Source organism: Dermacentor albipictus, chromosome 10, assembly GCF_038994185.2.
Source record: "Dermacentor albipictus isolate Rhodes 1998 colony chromosome 10, USDA_Dalb.pri_finalv2, whole genome shotgun sequence".
NCBI lineage: Eukaryota > Metazoa > Arthropoda > Arachnida > Ixodida > Ixodidae > Dermacentor > Dermacentor albipictus.
In genome coordinates this window covers 20,300,626-20,322,170 of record NC_091830.1, presented here as the reverse complement: position 1 = coordinate 20,322,170, position 21,545 = coordinate 20,300,626, and the positions used below count along the sequence as shown (strand labels likewise).

Sequence of the window (21,545 nt, the reverse complement as noted above, 5' to 3'; positions counted from 1 at the left end):
AGCGCAACCAGAACATAAGCATTGCCATTTGTTGGGTGTGTTGGTAAACTGAAAGCATATTTAGCGCCAGCAAACAAGGACGGAAGGGAGACGCATTGTAGTGTCGTCTCCCTTCCGTCCTTGTTTGCTGGCGCTAAATATGCTTTCAGAACATAAGGAGCACACGTGGCGTTAAGCTTATAACTCACGGCGAAATTTTACTGTGCATCTGTGGAAGATATGAGCGGGAGTGAGCGATTGTGGATGAAGAGGCATGCATACCTGGCGCTCCTATTCTTCGCTACACTCACTAGAAGCAGGATACGGCGATTGTTCAATCCTCCACAACGCGCGGCACTTCCAGGGGTCTGATGGTGCTCGTCTTGTACCCGGTCCTCTGCTCGACGGGCTACGACCTCAATTGGCGCCAGTGCGTGGCTCTGGTCTGGATCAACTTCAAGAGCGCCGTCATCATGGGCTTCTCGCTCTCGTCGTGGATCTCAAACATCAACGTCAGCGTGGCCCTTAGGGTACACCGTTAGACGAAGCCATTCCGCCGCATTCAATAGGGCTGCTTCGCGCGGGGTCCCAGCAATAACAACCCCGCTGGTTAGATACGAGAATGATGTTGCGTGTCCAGTACACTTCTGAAGCTGGAACCGAATTCGGACTTTTAGCGTCGTCAAAAGGTCAACTGCGACCGAATGTCCGGACCACGTGAAAGGCCCAGTTCCAGATAGAACGAGATGAATTTTGCAATTTTGTAATTTTGTTTTCCGAGTGATGAGGCCAGTCAAGCTGTGAAATGCAGCTTTTTTAACCATCACACCTAATTATGTCTATGTGTACTATATGTATCTGCCATATGGTTGAATAAACGCAAACACAAATTCAAGAATGGGAACCAAGGAGTCCGGTTGTTGCTAGTCGCCACCGTGTGAAGTTAACAAATAGTGTATTCATTCACACCAACCGCCGTGCAAGACTTTACTTTTGCATGTGAGTGGATGCGTCACAAAACTGTGGCAAACAATAAACGCTGTTGATATTAACATTAAAAAAGAAAGAACAAAAATACGGCAGTTACCGTTCTCTGGAAGTGGCGCAAGACCGACAACGCTGAAAACCAGCTTGGATCCTCATCGTAAACTTGGAAATTATGCGACGCCGGGGCATGCCTGCGACGCGGTGAAGAACTACGTGGGTGACGTGGTGGTATTTATGCCATATTCGCTAACTATTATAGCTGCACGCATCGTCTGCTTGCATCGTCTGCTTGGTTGAAATAAGAAACAAGAAATAAGAAACATAATTAGTACCAGGACTGCAGCTTTGCCAGGATCGATTCAATAGTATATACTACTACTTTTTAACCCATTCAGACAAAATCAAATTTTGTTGTATTCGGTCGTTGTAACAGAAGATAACAGGCGCAATGTCTGAGTGTCTGTCGCGGATAAAGAGGCTGTCAACTTCGTCGTGCGTCATGGATGGTACAATGATGAAACGGAAAAAAATCCTGTTTAAGAAATAAATCAATTTGTTAACTAAAGGGATGAAAACGTAGATACCTTTTCACATCTAATAGCCCCGATGATTACGTAGAATGTCATGACAGTTGTTTGTGGGAGACACCATATTTAAGTACAGCCCAGCAGACATAAATACAATTTTTACAGCAACACAGCATTCGTGGCGGCGGCCTATATGTGACAATTAATAATGCACCGAATTACCATTATTCGATAAGCATCCTATTAATCAACTGCATTAGAGATTATGCCATAAGTGCAGAATGGAAGCAAGGCAGTACGCAAATCAAGCCCATTTGCAAGCAACCTAGCTCCTTGAACCGGTTTTAGGAAATGCACACTCAAAGTATATGGCGAAGTACATTTATCTTGCAGCTGGCGTTTGAGAGGCTTTCCGCGAAACATCTCAAGATCCTTTCGCTGCATATTTTGAGGAGATAGTTATCTGCCTAGGCGTTTCACTCGGGATTACCAGCGGGTGAAAATTTGCCACCCGGCAACGCACACGATAAGCCAATTAGTCAATCTTAGTTAATTGTTCCATCCATGGCATTAGCTATTATCAAACAGAAGCTGATGTGCATGCCAGGGCAAGTGATGTATAGCCGAAACAATCGGCCTCTTAATGATCGCTGTACTCTCTTTGCTTACAACACAAATTCTTCATTGAAACACACCGCAGATAGTTAGACCTACGTGATCATAACCTAGGTATAAGACTTTTTCTGCGCATCGGTTTGATCTAAAACTATGAAGTGGCCCGCCAACAACTACTTCAAAGTTTCGTGCTTACTTTTGTAGCTGTGTAGAGAGCTCAACCAAAAGTTTTGCCAACGCTTTTTAAAAAACCCTAGGCACCGGGCGATGCAGAGGACGTCGTAATTACGTGAGTTAACAGGAAATAATGAACTTAAATTGTGCGCGTTATTGCTAATGTGATGTCCAGAGTGAGAGCCTCTAGGAAAAGCTATTTTTGTTTTCGCTTGCAGGAGGACGCAATACGACTTGGTCTGGTATTTTTGGTGCAAGCCATAAACACCCTCACTCTGCCCTGGCTTATGTGGACGTTAGGTGAGCGCGCCATCTTTCTGAGGCCTCGCCTCCGAGTTGGTAGTCTCCTTGAAGCGAGCTCGAACTTTCTTTCGTTTTCTTCTTCTCCTCGGGAGGATGTCATCGCTTTCTCATCAGTTTATCGGTGCTGATGAAGGATGACAGCTTGAATGTGTCAGTACAGTGCTGCTCAGAAAAGAAAATTGTCACGAGCTTTGCGCCTTGCTGCAGTGAAATTACTATAGCGCATTAGGCGACACAATGGTCGTGGTGGCCGAGCAGAAGGTAGGGGGTTCGAATCCCCAGCTGCGGACACCGCACTTCGATTGCGGCGTGATACAATAAGGAGCTCGTGTACACCCGGCTTTCGGTGCGCTTTAAACAAATGCAGGTAGTAAAAACTTCTCTGCAACTCATCAGCCAATTCAGTCACTCACGGTCCCTCTCTCTAAGAAACTTGTGTGAAGCCAGGCGTTACCAGCACGACGGATACTTGAGACGATCAAAAGTAGTGGAACAAGAGCGTTTCGAACGTTTATATGAGGGACCTTGACGAAGACAATTCCCCTACACTCTAAAACCAGTTGCACCCTTTGGGGTGTATATCTGCCACACAACAATAATCGTCATCTCTCTTGCTTGCGTTTCCTTTCTTGAAAACGCTGGGCTCGATACTTACCTGTCAAGAATGCTCTGTCATGCTGATAGCGCGCGTGCCGTTCGTTACTGGGAAGTACCGGGCTCGCAGCGTTAAAGAAAGGAAATGCGGGCAGGACAGATGACGATTATTGTTGTGTAGCAAATGTACACCCCAAAGGGTGTAAACTTGTTTTTAGAGTCTAGTCGAAATATTGTCTCAAGCATTGCTGATGCAATGCTTCATCATGAGCTTTGCAGTTTCTGGACACTATATAAACTTGGGCTTGAGCGATGGCATGTCTGCCGGCGATAAGTTGCGAAGCGAAATGATCCTGAAAAAGAAAAAAACAGCGCGAAAAAAAAGAAAAGATATATTAAATACAGAGAGAGGTATAGGGTATTCGCATATTGTCTTTCTCTCCATCTTCTCTATCGAGGTTTTCTTTACCTCTAGCCCACACTTTGCTGGTGCGATCTTACTCAGTAAAAAACAACCCGGGCCACTCGGTAATGTCCAAATGGTTGTGTGGCCATCCTTGGATTATCCCCCAGTTGCTGTAACGCCACTGGGATACAAGGAGTATCTATTTAGATATGTGTCGTACTTATCTGCACATACATCTCTCATGGACCCATGACCTCCTCGATAAACATCACACATCGCCTTCCACCTCGGTACCCAAAGAGGTAACAGCTAAAAGTGACGAGGTCGTGCTCGTTGTACTCGCTACGTTACTGCTACATTGCTAACAGAAACGAACTTCTCCTCCTTTTGATTCCAACACTGCGTTCCATCTCCAAATTTTGTTTTCACTATACAAGTGCATACCAACTCATCGCCCCCCCCCCCCCCATTCTCTCTCTCGTTCCGAGCTAAAAAAGAATCTCATGCTGTATACTGCACCTCCCGGTTTCGCGCTCTTTAGGCCTAGTGCAGATGTCGGAGGCCGAGAAGGCCAACATGAACGTCGTGGTGACGGCGCTGCGCAACACTGCCAAGCAGTCGACGAACAAGCAGCGCCGCGAGAAGAACTTCAGCGGCGCCGACTGGAAGTGGGTGCAGCTGCACACGTTCATCGAGAACCCGTACGCCGAGGTTGCGGCCGCCGGCTCGGATCGCAGCACCCTGGGTCCCCGCCTCACCCTGCAGCGGCGGGAGGACACGCTGGCCGAGGCCAAGCACAGCGCCAACACCAACATACTGCGGCTGCAGAAGGTGCGTGGCCAACTTTTCAACGCCAGAGCCACGAGTCCCTTGATAATTGGCACTCCGCTAGAATATCTAAGCAAGGCCTCAACGTTCTAAAGCGTTTATTTATTTATTTATTTATTTATTTATTCCAAATACCCTCAAACGCAGATGCATTGAAGAGGGGAGTGGTGATAAACGAACGGTAAGTTATACAAAGTTATACAAAAGAAAACGGTAATACAAAAACTATCAAGGCAGAAAACAAGAAACATCAACAAAACAAAAAACGAACAGCATGATACAAACAAAATGACTCGCAATGTGGCAAAGTTAGTTACAACGAAAAGATGCAAATAAGTATTGTGTGAACAAAGCATGATCCGTGATGGAAACGAGACTAGCAGGAAGGTGGTTCTAGTCACGTGAGGTGACTGCAGACTTTAGCTTTCTTTGGGAACTAACCGGTGATTTCTTGGGAGTGCCTAAGTGTTTTTTTGTGGGCCGATGCCGAAGATACTGCAGTCTTACGCATTTGTAGAAAAATATCACAGCTGTAGCGGTGTTACACTGGCCGTACCGTGTGGTACCGCACCGTGGCACGGAGTTAAGGGGAGTGTTCTCGCATTGGTTCCTTGAGATGCTGTCGTTGAGGCGCTACGTACATATGGCCATAAGATGAGGTGCCTCGATGCGTTAGCCCTCTCCCGCGTGGTGGCGGCCTTGGTCAAGGACGCATGCGCTGTCGGCCAAATGTAGTCGCAGACCACAACCATCTTGACGTCTGCAGTTGCCTTTGGTGTTTTCTTGTAGCAAACTCGTTGGCTAGCATGGAAATTATTGCGGATACATTTATTGCTGAAGGCCAAAAGTGTTGGCCTGCAGCATTTCGAAACAAATAAATAAATACTGAGTATAATAATTTAGCTAACTAATTAATTTACTTTAAAACTGTCATTGTTGTTCAGAACGTCAATCGATAACCTTCAAATGACTGTCAATGCAATAATTTTCCCCATTGTGATCCTCTTGGTTTTCCAGCTGCTATGTCTAGCATGAAAATCATTGCGAAATACACCCCATCTCCCTGAAAGTTGAACCCTTGATTTAAAAGAATTTTGTCGGTTCAAATATTAACTTCCTTGAAGTTCATTTTTCCCGCTAATTCGTTATAAACAACTAGCCTCAATTCGCTTTTGATTTCTACCATTCGGTTGTTTAATGTACATAGTGAACAAAAGTACTTTTTGTATTATTAAAAAAAACGAATTACGTATTATTGGTATTTTTAAACAAGCATATCTACATTTGATCACACGCAGAAATGTGCCGTCGGCTAGTGAGAAGTTGTGCAGGGAGTTAAGCAACAATAACAAATAATCGTCATTGTAAAGCCCTCTTTCTAAATAAATGTTATAAGACTAGCACGCAGTAGAAGTAAAAAAATGAACGCTGAAGAACAGCATAATGTTAACAGTGAAATAAAGTTACGTACTACTCTTACTAAAAAAACTTTTTTATTTGCAAGTAAAGCACGCTGTGGAAATAGGAAATCTGTGGCACAGCTATTCCGTTAAACAATAATAAGGTGTAATCCTTGCGCCGATACTACACATATTTTTTGTCTACGTCGACGTTCCGCATGTGTTGATAAATTACTAAAATAAAATTACCTTTTCACATTTTTTTTTGTCTTTGTGGAAATTGTAATAATGAAGGCCCGACTCAAACGGTGGTGAGCTCGTGTGAATGTTTCTCGAAGTTGTACAACATAGTAAAAACAACAGTATTGTGTCTTTTTTTTTTCCTTCGCAGGTGTGCTACAACAAGCAGTACGAAGACGGCATGATTCACAAGCGCACAAAAACGACCATTCTAGCCGCCCTGCAGTACCCGCTGGAAAGAGAATTGTAAGTAGAGAACTTGGAGAAAGTAGCGCATGCCGCTCTCATGTTGAACCACACAAATCTCGACTTTTGTGCTAGGGTTGCCAGACCTGGGGGACTCTCGTTCCCCAGCCGGCGTTTCAAGTGCAGCGCAAATGCTTCGTTGACTAATCATGAACCTATAAAGGTGTGTGATTGTCATAACGAGGAATTCTAACCATTTCACATTCGATTATTGTGATCACGAAATTCCTGAAAAGCTTTTTATGACTGCTGCTCGCTTAGATTACTTTGCGTCATGTAGGCGTAGTAAAAAACAAAAAGAGCATACATACATACATACATACATACATACATACATACATACATACATACATACATACATACATACATACATACATACATACATACATACATACATACATACATACATACATACATACATACATACATACATACATACATACATACATACATACATACATACACACACACACACCCGCCATGGTTGCTCAGTGGCTATGGTGTTGGGCTGCTGAGCACGAGGTCACGGGATCGAATCCCGGCCACGGCGGCCGCATTACGATGGAGGCGAAATGCGAAAGCACCCGTGTACTTAGATTTAGTTGCACGTTAAAGAACCCCAGGTGGTCTAAATTTCCGAAGTCCCCCACTACGGCGTGCCTCATAATCAGAAAGTGGTTTTGGCACGTAAAGCCCCATAATTTAATTGAATTTTAATACATCCGTACATACATACATACATACATACATACATACATACATACATACATACATACATACATACATACATACATACATACATACATACATACATACATACATACATACATACATACATACATACATACATACATACATACATACATACATACATACATACAAAACCATAAATCATTACCCATAATGACTGTCAATGTGCCCTCAACATTGAGTAATTCTGCTTGTTCCTAAAATACGTCCTGCACAAGAGCCGTTATTTAAGAATGCCGTGTTGAATAAACGTGTGAGCGCAGTAACTCTTTCACCTGGTAGCAGAATACGTAATGGCAGGTCATATGGTTTTCTATAGTGTCGCATCAAATGCCCGCGTTATGTATGGTGCTATTTGGTGAGGGAGTTGCAGGAGTTTATGCATTTTTTAGTAAGAATGCATTTGCTTCTGTATATTTAAAAACGAGCGTACATTTTGCAGGTACCTGAACATCGACATGATGACACAGTACATAACGGTGCCGGCTTGGATTTATTCGCTGGTGAGTCGGGCGACGCACTAAATCTTTTGCAAGTTATCTCGCCAACTAAACCATTTTTATATCTAATCGAAGCAGTTTCAAAGCTGTTTCTCGTGGGTATCGTTGCTGCAAAATCATTTCGAAACGCCTTACATTTATTTAAACTCATTCGGTTGTGCGCAGGCTACACCTGCCATAAACTATAGTTACAGGCAAGTGGTTTACTGACTCTATCACGAGACAGTTAGTCGCAGCAATGCCGATAAATAAAAAATGTGGGCAAATGAAGACGGTGGAGCGGTGCTTGGTGCAGAGCGGGGTTTAACCGCATTGCGCGCTGTGACATACCCGTATATAGTCAGTGGTGGCTGGATGGACAGTATACAACTTCTGAACACGAGGTCGCGGATTCGACTCAAAGCCACGACGATTGTATTCCTATGGAGGCGAACACAACAACGCTAGTGTTACGTGCATTGAATAAACATTGAAAAAACCTAGGCGGGCAAAATTAGTCCGGAGCAACCCGACTACTTAGCCCTTCATAACCGACCGATCAATGCGGGGATGTAAACCCTACAAATAATAAACATCGAATTTTTTCTTAAATTTCTTGTTACAAATATAGTAGAGTATATAGGAGGTGAAATAGATATTCTCAACATTCAAACATAATATATAGTATTGTAATAAGAGATGAAACTTAATATTAGTGCGGGAACTGTTAACGTGGCAGTGGCTGGTTGGGAAGCCCCGACAATATTATGTGTAATAAGCAATGAATTATGAATCATTCAACCTAGCAAACCACGGCCAAAGATTTGTTTTCGTGCTCCTCTTGAGTGATGTGTGTCTCGGCTCTTCTCCCTTCGGCAGAAGAACGTCCTGCAGCGATTTGCGGGCACCGAGGTCATCGAGCGTCGAAGCTCGGGTCGCGTCAGCGCCCGCACTGAGGACACCGAGACCAGCGTGGTCGAGATGGACCTGCTCTCCAACTCCATAACGCAGGTGTGGAAAGAGCGAGGCTTTCATTTACCGTGTTGAACCCGAGCTGATGGCAGCTTCAACCGCGCCCTCCGATGGGCTTAAACTGCGAATTTTCGCCCTTTATTGAAAGATGGGTTTCCTGGCCTCACATGGAATTTTTCGACCGACTGACCATATTCTGCTGCGCATCTAAGGGCGGGACTTTCTGTATCCATTCCTCGAGCGATAGCTCCGTGGCGCAGGTCGAGGAAGGTTCACATGTAGCTTTTCTTTCAACTGCCATTCTTCGGGCATCGCTTAGAATTCTTGTCTGGACCCGCCGTGGTTGCTCAGTGGCTATGGTGTTTGGCTGCTGAGCACGAGGTCGCGGGATCGAATCCCGGCCACGGCGGCCGCATTTCGATAGGGGCGAAATGCGAAAACACCCGTGTGCTTAGATTTAGGTGCACGTTAAAGAACCCCAGGTGGTCAAAATTTCCGGAGTCCTCCACTACGGCGTGCCTCATAATCAGAAAGTGGTTTTGGCACGTAAAACCCCAAATATTATTATAATTCTTGTCTGGCTTCACGTTCGTTTCACTCAGGGCTGGTACCACGTGCTTGTGGGTCTCGTGGCAGTAGGCTTCGTGCTCCTGCTCGGAGGGCTGGCGTTCTTAACCCAGTACAAGATGAATGACGTCATCATGTCCGTCGTGGTCAGCGTCCAGGGCTTGTACGTCCTGCTGTACGCTCTCGAGATACTCCTCGTGGTGAGTACATCTGGCATTTGCCTCTTCTTTAGTTGACCAAGTCGTTGTCCGGGGTCGTGTATGGAGATCGGCAAAACCCACTATGGTAGCAGTGTCTCATGCTCCTGGATTTCGACAGAGGGTCATATACCAAAAGCACGGCAGGGGCGTTTATAATAAAAAGCATTTGTCTTGGCGAATCAGAAAGTTGGCAGCTGTTTATTTCAAAACTTGCCAATTACTTAGTAACTGGAGCTATACTAATGGTAACATTAGTAAATGTTACTATTTATAAACTGGTTCAATGAATCAGTGAAGTAGTTAAAGTTAAATGAGCATGATTATCAGTTATAGCATTTTACTGGGGTCTAAGTGATGTAACTGTATGTGTTCTACGGCCACATGAGCGTAAATTTAGACCTATTGAAAATAAAGAAAAGGAAGAAATAAATGCAGGAAATTGTGTAGTGCTCATATAAGGAACATCAAGCTACGGCTCATTAACCTGTCCAGAACGGAACAAACAACAAAGCACTAGTGCGCAGCGTACCATACAAAGGACAGTCACCTATAAGCGGGAATTGTCTGTCAAGAAAGCCGCTGTTGGTTGCAATGTGGCTCTTTGGGCTTGTTGGTACAATATATTAATGAATGAATTGCAGCGCAGATATGCACAGCGACAGAAGAAACGACATGACAGACTCGGGCTAACTTCCAACTTGTTGGAAATTAGCGCTCGTCGGTCGGAACACAAGTCACCCTCATACGAGACGTGTTATCGCGGCGGAAACGAGGTTATCGCTGTCGATGATTTCAGCACCTTGCAAAGATGATCCTCGGATTTACTTTACGTGATTATCTTGCGTTTGTAAATAGGTAGCAGGAAGCTGGGCCCGCAATGTGCAGCTGGTAATTTCGTTTTTGCTTAATTTTCACCCTTCATCACTCAGTCGCGCACCGCCGCGCTATACCTTTATCGACGAGTTGACGCACTCGACGCGAGAGTTGAATAAAGAATTCTATGATATGAGAGTGATCAAGAAAAGAAAGTCTCTGGTAACCGCCAAAACGAGGTAGCAAACGCTGCAGTTATACTAACTTACGGCTAACTCTCATTTGTAAAACTAACTCGTGTGCAGCTGTCTCGCAAGTATATCTTTATACTTATTTCATAATATAAATGACAATTTCCATGTTTGCCCTTCAATGTAAGAAAACTGTTACCAAACAGCGGCTAGAGTTTGCTACAATATCGCCACCTCGTATAAACCTGCTTAAGGTCAAAAGACCGGTCGGCAACGCAAGCTGCTGGTTCACGCTACTGCTCTTTGTCGCCTTTGCTTCCTTGCAGGTGTACTCAATGGGCATGTTCAGGATGGGCCGGGACGTGTGGCGCCAGTTAGACCTGATCATCTTCGTCCTCGTTGTGTCCGAGTTCGTGCTTACCAGCTTCGTCTCTGTTAGCATGGAAGACACGAAGAACAAGTGGTACGCCATCTTCCTTCAGTGCAGCTTCATACTGCTGGTCGCCTGCAGGACCGTCAAGACGCTGCAGAAGAGAGCCGTAAGCGTCTATTCCTCGCTTGTTCACTGTTGAAATGAATTCAATGTTTGTACGTGCATTCTGTAGGCGCCTCTCAGTCCTATATGCCATCCCACAAAGTTGATCTTATTTTTAATACAATAGCATTAAGCGGAAAGGGCACATAGATATTCTTTAAAGTATGTCTTTGGTTCATTCATAGCTAACAGTCTATAGCGTGTAAGTAGTCTATAGACTATTGACACTTGTTTAAGGCATATCCTAATGCGGCGTAGACGAACGCTTGCTATCCTATAGTTAACGCTCATCACCCATAGCGAACAAAGAGTTTGACTACTTTCCGTAAGGGTGCCTGCAGAACTTCTATAAAGTGCACGTGAGGCTCGGGTGAAATTCACATTGTGTTCAAGTGTAAAGGTTCAAGTGTAAATAGTGTTCAAGGGAATCCATTATATGCATAGGTAAGGGTACAAAGTAGATAGAGATGACTAAAGAGATGTATACAAGAATGCTAGCCGGAAAAGCATAGATAGCATCCCTGAGTAACTCGACCAGGCTAGCTGATGATCTGTCTGCGTCCCGTTTCAGAGGGGATGCCAATAAAACATCATTATTGTCACGTGGTAGTGACGGTGAACAGAGAACACAGTAGCAGTACTGTGAAAGACAAAACTAGCTTTTATTGGGCGAACCTGTGCCCACAAAACAGGCTACACTTAAAGCACAACGATAACGGCGAACACAGTCGGCGATCGTCGAAAATCTGATCAGCGGGTCAAGCGCGTCGGCATTTATACAGCAATCATCGAATGTTCCAGATTAAACGTTGGGACCCACATGCCTTCTAAAATGTTCTACACCGTTCGTGTCAAGCGATGAAATCAGATAACACAACGTTCGGCGACAACAGACAGCGGGTAGAAGCATCGATAACTTTCCAGAAACATCGGATACATTCAGGCGCGTCCCTCGCTGTGCGATTACAGTTGTCAAGCGGCGAAACGTGGTCGCCCGATAAAGATAAGTACACGTGTCATTATCATAATCATCATCACAGGTATTTTTCGTGTGGCTGTGGGACATGATGGACGGTGTCTTGAACCGGAAGCTTTTCTACGCTTACGACGTCAGCTGGGCCTACATCACCGCCGAAGACGAAGCCATGGCCAAAGCGAGCCGCTTCGTGAAGAACACCCAGCTGGCCAACAAGATCCGGGACTCGTGCGGACGCAACAAGCTTCAGGTTGGAACGACCGCAGACTCGTTGCAAAAACCACAGATGCATCTGTACGGTAACCGTGTAGAACAAAACGGAAATTAGAAAAATGTGGCAACCGCATTGATGGCTTAGTGGCTATGGATTGCCGTTGTTGAGCAAAGGGTCGACGGTTTGCTTCCCGACGACGCCGTCAGTATCCTGGTGAGGGGACTGGAAAATGAGTTGCGCAGTTGGTTTAAATGTCACCTAAATAACTCTAATGGGTGTCGCTAAGAGTGAATGTATAATTTATCCCCTCAAAACCCAACAAAAATATTTTTGCTTCGCTGAGTTCGATACATTCGAATTCTAGTGTAAGCGCAGAATTGTTAACGAAACGGCCATACTAGCGTTTTTGAGACACTGGAGCGAGTTTTTTAATTGTGGATAGATTAATGAACTAGTTACCAACCAATTAATTCTTACATTATATAATTTCAATCAATTGACATCTAATTGTTTATTTTGTACGATATAGTCTTCCCACCTAAAAATAAACGGGCATAAAGTATAAAATTCTATCGCTATGCGAAGTGGCGTTGCAGTTCTTCAGAATTATGTAACTTTTCGAAAATTGAAAGTTATAGGGGAAACATTTTTCAGTAAAGAGCGATTCCTGCCTAGCATGCGCCTAGCGCAAGAGAACCTTTTACGCTTCCATAAAATTTCTCACTTTTAATTGTTGATAAATATAGTCCTATATTCGCAAGCGTCTGAGGTTTTACTTCAGTAGGGAGAACATGAAAAGGACTGCAAGGGGGGTTGTGGCATCATCATCATCATCATCAGCCTGGTTACGCCCACTGCAGGGCAAAGGCCTCTCCCATACTTCTCCAACAACCCCGGTTGTGGCATAAATGTAACCAAAAACTCCGTGAAGGTGCCCTTTTCAATTACTCCTAATTTAACCTTGCGCTTAATTATAGTTAAAGACCTAACGTCACTTCGCAAAAGATCACTGATCTTAAAGAAATAGAAAAAGCTCAGTAGCACTATATGCAATAAACCGGAAGCATCTGACACCACCATAATTGAACAAAGACAATTTTAAGGTCTATTCATCCAGCACATCCGTCCTTACTGTGCTCACAGAGATTTCATGCCTGCGGGAAGGGTCTCGGAAGTGAATGTGAAAATGGACAATAATGAGGGTGATGATAGCAGTTAATCCTTGTGGAAACTTTAGAGGCAGCGAGCGAGTGCCTGCCATTTCGTGCATTATGCTTGACTTGTTCGATGCATATGCGCAGACGCTGAAGAACGTGATCGACATACAGCAGAAGTACCCAAACATCGAAGTCGCCACGAAGACGCGCCAGGCGGCGCGCAAGACGCTCAACAAGGCCCTGGACGCTCTGCACGACCTTCACGATGGCGGTCTCCTAGACGACAAGCAGTTCGGCATGCTTTACGAGGTGACTACATGCGTTATATACGGCATCTGTCACTCAAACTAATACATCTGCTTTGCCTGGGTAACCACTTTCACGGTGAAGTTCAAATGGGTTAGAGTTTTCTTGCATTTTATTATTTAGCAATTGTTCAGCAGTACATTCACTTGTGTTGCTTGAAATTATGCAACGCAGTTGCGACGCTAAGACACACAAAACATGACGTGCATTTCACGCAAACATGTGTTCCGTCCTTCTTAGAGCTTTGACTATATTTCATAATGTCATTACTGAACTCACCCAACCTCCAAATGATAGTACCAATACTGCTAGTAAAATGGCAACTCTAACAGTACACGGATGTGTTATTGACTGTGAGACATACCCTACTCATCATAGCCTTTCCACTAAAAAAAAATACAGTATGGGTCTTCCAGTGCTGGTACGCTGTACCACATCATTTGTTTTGCTGGGACCATGACTCACAGGACCTGACGTGGATGATCCACCGCGTGGATGGCATGCCTACCAACATCATCGTGGGGGACACGGCGCACTGCATCCTGCTCAGCATCCCTTGGCTACCCAGGGAAGAAGTGACCAAGCTGCTCAAGGTATTTCTGTCTTGGTCTGCCTACAAACGGTTTAGAGCTGTCGCAACATACCACCCTGATCTCTCTACTACGGCTTTCCTTGTTAGTCGAACCTCGCTCCAGCGAACATGTTTATAACAAATTGTTGGCTATATCCAATTTTTGCGTTCTTTATACTTAATCCGCTTGGTGACCGGGCATGTACGATACCCTGGTCTCAAAGCTGACTCGCACCAGACACATGCACGTGACATGCTTATCCGCATTCTTAATTGCGGCTATCCGCAGTGGATATGCCCACAGGTTGATCTGACGCTCTGTTGACTACGTCTTATGTAACCAACGCTACAATTCACCGTGTTCCGTTTTGCTTTGCAGTCGTTCTTTCTGACCCAAAAGAAAGGCAACGTGCTCGCTTTTGTCGGCCACGAGCACGAGAGAGTCTCCATCATCTGCTCAGGAATCGTGAAGGTAACTCATGAAAGATCTGCGCCCAAAACGAAACCAGAATAAAAGCTGCAATGTGCTGTTTATATCAGCGGCCGTATCACCGACAGTCACCTATGGTCCTCTCAGTTAAATAGTGCTTTACTTCAACGAAAGTAATACTAAGGTTGGCAAACAAAGTTATTTTGTGTCCATTATATTAACTGAAATTTGAAGAAATCATGCATGCGACTTGAAGGATAACCATTGGCCCAATGGGGAAAGAAATAAACGACGTTCACCATTCGCAAATGTGGCTTTCGACAATCACCCATAACGTAATACGTCTGGTATTACGAACGAACTCAAAACATGTAGTAACAACGGAGTCATGTTTGTTATGCTAACCCGCTATATGATACAGCCACGTGTCTTACCAAATTGCTTATCGCATCTTTGAAAAGCGATCATCCACGCTTTGGAATAACATGAAAAGCGAGAAGGAATGAGCGATGATATTCTGTCTGTACCCACACGCAGGCTACGACGTCGATTTACACGGAGTTTCGTAGGCCTTGAAATAGAATCGTGCTACTAGAAAATTTATTCCAAGCAACAGCGTGTAGCTGCCAAAGGCTCACGGCGGCAGGGAGCAGTCTACAACTAATGCAGAAACACAGAAAGCAACATAAGTGAACAGCAATACTGGTGCAGTCGATACGTTTGGCTACTGCAGCCATCGCAAACTTCTGATTTTATGCGCGCAATATTTCAATGGTTCGCATGTCAATTCTGGCTTAGTAACTGTTTCATACTGAGGTAAAACCGGTAGAAGGGTCAGATATTTGTATTCTTTTCCACAGGATAGAGGAAATTTGCACTGATGCTCATATACAGTGGTGATAGAAACTCAAGATAGAGACAATGCGCACACACAGCACTATCGCTAGAACTTTTGCTCCTGCGTCGCGGTGCTCAGTGCGTACATAATTCAATAGCAGAAATTATTTGCACAAGTTCTCTGCCTGCTTTCACCTTAAAAAAAGTTGCCGTTTTTAATCATGGATGGTAACTTCCGCTTCACAGCCCTAACAAGACACACACGAAGAAGCATCCGTGATTATTCCTGTCTTCGATATTGTTTTTTCCGTCTGTTATAGCTATGCATAGTTTTATGAAAACATGAAACTTTGTGTGATAATGATGTGCATAACTTTATCCTCGACATTTTCTGTGCCTATTCTGATATACAATGCTCTGTTACTACGCGCCACCGCTCTAATACTCTCATCGTAGGTCTACGGCAAAGGCAGGCGACAGGGCACGGATGCAGGACGCCTGCCCAACGCAGACTCGAACCAGTACTTCTTCAGCGAAGGCGACTTCAAGGACTACCTGGTGTCGCCGGACTGCATCGGTCTCATCGGTTTCCTCACCGCGCAACCGTCTGTCTGCCAGGCGGTCTGCGAGACCGACGTGGAAGTGCGTGCAGAACGGAAAGCGTCAAATCCTTGCATACGCATTCCGGAAAAACAAGACCCTTGAAACGTTTCATTGTAGCGTCACGTGTGCACCAAATTGAGCACGAAGTCTAATAACAATTGAACAGAAAAATAGACATTATGAGACGATGTCTTAAGCGAAGCATTCTTCTTCGAGTGCAGCAATTTTCTTGCGGGTGGCCGGTTTATCTCGCCAATTCAGCGGGCCGATTCCAGTGTTAGTGCATTCTAAAATATTGTTACACAACAAGGGTGACGGAATATGTCACTCTGTATCGGCCTCTGTGGCAACGGGGCAAACGCCACTGTGTGTGTACACTGGGCCCATCGGGCCAGTGCACATACACATGCCAGTGGGGATTACATTTGCATTCAATCTGGCATTTTTCCATCACAAACGTTCTGTCATACTCACTATAAATGAGAATAATTGAATCTTCATTGGAGAGGCTGGCCCTTTGGCCTATGTTGGAAGGCTAGGAAGATTCAGGTATGCGAATGGGTGGAAAATGGGGAATGAACAGATGAGGGTTATTCAGCTGTCTACGTGGTCCTCATGGTCCGAACAGCAAACCAGACTCGTCAGCGAAGACGAGAAGCGAGTCGTACATGGCACGCTTATCGAGGCCTTCCGCTTGTTGGAACCTCGTAGTGCGGAATCTTCGTCCTGTCTAGGTGTTTGCGAAGTGCCTCATCGTGAGCCCAACATTCCCAGAAGGGCTGTTAGACCGTGTGACGACGTGGTGTGTGGGAGTAGGGGCACTGACGTAAGAAGTGCATCGGTGTGTCCTTGCCTTCGTGGTAGGTCCCTCTTCTTTCTGTTGGGATACAGGAGTTCCAGCGAGCAATCACTTAAGGGGCTGTAGGGCAAAACCATATTGTAGGCCTGTGGAGAAGTGCCTGTCCGGCTGTTAGTATTGTCGACGGAAGCGGTTAATCATTGAATTGCGTTCTCTGGCAAGTTTCAGGATTTCTCGGCGGTTGTCGCACGTCTGTATTTGCTGCGAAGACGTTTTTTTTTTTGGCGCTTATGGGCGACGCGTGGTAAGAAGAGAGGGCCACGGCTGCGGCGCAGGTGATACGGCTTTCGAACATCGCCACCTCCCGTGCTCTCCTATATCCATTGATGCTCGCATGTTCTTGGTACTCGCCGCATTTTTACCCGGACATTTTGATTATCTGCGTTGGTTCGCTTACGTGGTACATTTTTTATTGTTTCAATCAACCAAGATGTTGATACAGTGTCGGTCTTTATTATAAGTATAAAGATTACAGCATATAATCTCTACATAACATTTCGCTACACAACGGACCTCTACAAATCATCAACGCTTCGCATTACGTAAACGTCAAGTACAGTAGAGTGCCAAATTTTGCCGTACGGTGGGGATGGCGAAAAAGGACGTCAGGATATATGCGTTACTCACGAATTCACAACCTACGTGAAATTAGCTCATTCACTTTTTAAGTAACATCTGTACGGAACACGTTGCTTTTCTTTTTTGCGAAATTTAAGCTAGCCAGACCTTAAAGTCCTGTGCCAAGCTATAGTTTCGAGAAGCACATCCTGAAAAAGTGCGGTGAAATGCGTGGGAGCTTTAGTTCACAGTTATAAGCTCTGCAAAAATTTAGCGCTAATAAGTTTTCATTAGCGCGGCAATGCATGCTGCCTCGAATTTTGAGGATGCAATTCTAGAGTCTAGTATTAGGGACTGGATTTAAAGTAACTGAGTGGGTTTAATAGTCCGGCTAGCTTTAATTCTGCAATTACGATGCCTTGAAGTGTGTTACTTTTGTTTACTGTTCGACACCTACAATGCCGTACAAGCGTTAATAAAAAGTTAATCACATTAGTTTAGGCAATTAGCTCTGGCGACATTTCAGTAAACGCAATGCCATGAGTAGTACTATCCGAAAACCCTTCTTTTAGCGTATTTATTTCAACGCCACTTGTCGAAGCGGGCTATGGTCAGAATTTTACTAATAGCTTTGGACATGTGAACAGGTGGCAAGCGAAAACATAAATCTTGCAAAAGGAGATCACAGAAGCGCTAACATTACACCATCATACGAAGTGACAGGCTCGACTGGGACTAACAAAAATCAAGCCCTGTGGTTACCCCTGTTCTTCTAGCGTTCAACGAATTATTTGAATGAGATCGAATCACAGATACATGTGTTGGTTGCAAATATCGGCGAACCTCGACACTGTGTGTAACATAGGGTGACATGTCCGAAAGCTTTCGGCATGGAAATAGCCGCGATGCGTGCATAGTCCATAATCGCAGGGCATATGCACATCTGTTGGCTGATGACGTTTGTCGGGTAACTATGTGCGATCCGGCGTCAATGAAAAATAACGTTGTTTAAAAGTTAGCGCATGAACACCTGTTTTCAGTATGTCCTCCTTTGAAATTGCTTATTGCGCTAAACGCCAGTTCACGAAGTCGTGTATGCGAACAAACTCGTCGCCCAACGCTTGTTAAGTTTGCGATCGTGCCTTTTGCGCAAGAAGCTTCGCGCATGGAAGGCTTCAACGCAAGCCTGTCTCCACCGCTCGCAGCTGTGCAGCATACCGATGGAAGTGATGCAGCGCGTCATAGAGCTGCACCCGGACCCACCCACAGTCCTCTACCGCATGTGGTTCTCGGTGGCCGTGCGCGTAGCTCTCGGCGTTCTCATCAACCACAAGCGGTACCAGGTGTGTGGCAACCTTCAGCGTCGTAATATAGCGAATTATGACACGCTAGTTGTTTTCGGAATTTCCCACCTCGGGACGTGACCAACTGCGACGAGGAGACTTTGCGAGAGCCTCGCCAAAGACAAGTTCTGGTGTCGAAACCTTGGCTCTATTCAGAGGACTGAAAGTTGGTCTAGTTGATATCGGTTTACTGTGGTTTGATAGCACCGCAGAAACTAAACGAAGGCAAATAAAGACGCTCAGGGCACAAGCACGATATAGCTGCTTTCTTTCTCACTTGGAACTCTTTTCGCATAACTTACGGGGCTCAAAAGACACCCGAAACTAGAAATATTCTGCAGTTTTCTTAAACCGTTCAGCTTTTTCCTTACAGGATAACAGTTTCTTTATAATGATAATGAAAATGTAATGAAATGTACACCAATAAAATCAATACATAGCCGAATCGGCCTTCTATTATGGCTAGACACTGCTCAAGGACACCCGATGGAATGCATGCTAAAAAATGGACACTGACAAAACGTTTCATTCGTTTAAATTTTATTGTGTACGATAATTCGCATGCGATTATTATGTTATGACTAAACTACCGAAAAGTTCTTCATAGCTGTTGTTGGAAAGGCTTTAGCACACAAGATGTCTTTGTGCGCTATAAGGACATCGCACGTTTTCACCTACCATGGCCAGAGTATACCCTACCGGCAACGCACGTAGCATTATGTTTTACCAAACGAATGTTATGTGAAACATTGGATCTTTCCATTCTGCAGAGCACACCTTCGGCGAAAAGTGGTGTGGTTCTGGCGTTCAAGTGTTCTTAAAGAAATTATTCCACGGAACGATAACAAATGAACAATGCAGTCCGTGTGAGACAAAGGAAGCACCTTTATTGTTAAAGGGGGTTCAGTGTTTATTTAGGCGCTGAGGAAACTATGCATATTGTAGTTTCTGTATATAGCATTGGGTGTTCATACATATGATGACTTGTATTGTGTAACACCGTTCTCATGCTTTGTTGAAGACGTTTATAGTTAGTGAACTCACCCTCTTGTCCTCGTTGTTTTCCATGTATCAGGGAGATTCGGGTTCTCAAGTGACAAATGTCACTTTTGTCCCTACCCTACCCTCATCCTTGAGAACAAAATAAATTTGAACAAGAATGTGCGCAAGTATGCTTGTTCCATGAATATGAGTAACTTATTGCTTCAAAACGCACAACATTATGTGTTCCCCCACGAAATAATGAAAATACGATGACTTAGAATGCAGAAGCATAAGTTTGCTGGAACTGCGGAACGTAAAAGTGACTCGTGTGGTCGCTGTTTTTTTCCCCACGTTGTCGAGACAGGACTGGACACACGACAAGCTCAAGCAGTTCCTGGAAGGCGGCATCATGCCGAACCTGTATTACGCCATCGAGTTCTCCCTGGACGAGGCCGTGCAGGACGTCATACTGGTGCAGGGCTGCGTCGCGTCGGCTGACGGGCAGCACCGCTACTACGGGCCTTGCTACTTGCCGCAGTCCCTGCGACAGATGAAGCTGCCGGTAGGAGTGAGTGAGTGAGTGAGTGAGTGAGTGAGTGAGTGAGTGAGTGAGTGAGTGAGCGAGCGAGCGAGCGAGCGAGCGAGCGAGTGAGTGAGTGAGTGAGTGAGTGAGTGAGTGAGTGAGTGAGTGAGTGAGTGAGTGAGTGAGTGAGTGAGTGAGTGAGTGAGTGAGTGAGTGAGTGAGTGAGTGAGTGAGTGAGTGAGTGAGTGAGTGGAGCACAGCGCTGTGTGCACGTGTGTTTTCGTAGTGCCTGTGTTCTTGTGTTTTGTGTATTTTGTGCATTTCTGTGCTGCGTGTTAGTGGCATCCGTACAAGACAAGGAGGTCAGAGGAAGACGAAGACGACATAACTGACAGTGCCCCAAAGAAGAAAAAAGCTTCGGTCTGGAGCCGACCATCGAACAACGGGATCTCTCTACCCCTCGTCGAGACATTCGCTTCAGACGGAGGCTTCTCTTGTTTGCCCCATGTTTTACTTATGTGTTTTAATGTGTTTATGTGCTAACGAGCAGGGTTAGCCGGATCCTCTTTGCGTCATGCGTTGCGTAAGCTGTCGTCATGACATTGTATCGACAGCCAAATCTGCGTCCCTGAAGAACGTAGGCGTCAGGGGAGGCGCGGAGCCCTGCATGCAGTACACCGCCTATCATTCCTATCGATTACAGGTGCATCGACTTTGTAAACAACCTTGCCAAAAATGCCTTTTTTTGGGGGGCAGGAAAACGCGCTGACATGTGGAGCCTTTGGCAGCGAGAGCGCATAGTACAAAGAAAAACATTGCCGAATGCCTAAAGGACTCGTTTCCTGTAGCTCCCTAGTGTGTCCTGTCTCGCACTGTTAGGGTCATGAAGGGGCACCAACCATGTTCTTCTTGCAACACAGGACGCACCCAGTACGCGTCCTCGGCCGGTGATGCTGATCACGACTTTGATGCGGTACCACCTGCCCCCGGAACTCGACTGGTACCACCAGCCGCTGCTCCACCACGACTACATCCCGCGGGGCAGGACCGACGACGAGTATTCGCACTGGTGAGCTGACGTGCTGCCTTGAATTATACTTTACGAGACCGAATATTTTTCTTTTTTTGAGATGGAATTGAATACGAACCTAATAGTGGGAAAACCGAATTGTACCAAACCGAAGATCGAATCGTTTTCGAATATAAAACAGCAGTTTCCCCCGTTACTATTAAAACAATGTTGACATTGGAGCGTACATTACATTGACGAGTTTCGATCTTTGGTATTCCACATTATGAAATACACTTTAACAAATATTCAAATGCAGTATTAGGAACACATGATCAAGTGAGCGTGATCACTTACGATGGGAATGAG

General features: G+C 45.1%; 1 protein-coding gene across 1 annotated transcript in view; it reads left to right on the top strand.

Annotated features, from left to right (window-relative positions):
• The window catches only part of LOC135911476 (sperm-specific sodium:proton exchanger-like), a 44,664-nt gene that overhangs the window by 22,289 nt on the left and 830 nt on the right, over positions 1 to 21,545 (top strand). The window contains exons 8-23 of the mRNA XM_065443781.2: positions 344 to 509; positions 2,501 to 2,582; positions 4,127 to 4,416; positions 6,205 to 6,299; positions 7,492 to 7,552; positions 8,408 to 8,539; positions 9,103 to 9,267; positions 10,598 to 10,810; positions 11,847 to 12,032; positions 13,298 to 13,462; positions 13,927 to 14,052; positions 14,410 to 14,502; positions 15,754 to 15,939; positions 18,523 to 18,660; positions 20,009 to 20,206; positions 21,088 to 21,236. Of these exons, the coding sequence (XP_065299853.2) occupies positions 344 to 509; positions 2,501 to 2,582; positions 4,127 to 4,416; positions 6,205 to 6,299; positions 7,492 to 7,552; positions 8,408 to 8,539; positions 9,103 to 9,267; positions 10,598 to 10,810; positions 11,847 to 12,032; positions 13,298 to 13,462; positions 13,927 to 14,052; positions 14,410 to 14,502; positions 15,754 to 15,939; positions 18,523 to 18,660; positions 20,009 to 20,206; positions 21,088 to 21,236 (2,445 nt within the window). The remainder of the gene's footprint in view (positions 1 to 343; positions 510 to 2,500; positions 2,583 to 4,126; positions 4,417 to 6,204; positions 6,300 to 7,491; positions 7,553 to 8,407; positions 8,540 to 9,102; positions 9,268 to 10,597; positions 10,811 to 11,846; positions 12,033 to 13,297; positions 13,463 to 13,926; positions 14,053 to 14,409; positions 14,503 to 15,753; positions 15,940 to 18,522; positions 18,661 to 20,008; positions 20,207 to 21,087; positions 21,237 to 21,545) is intronic.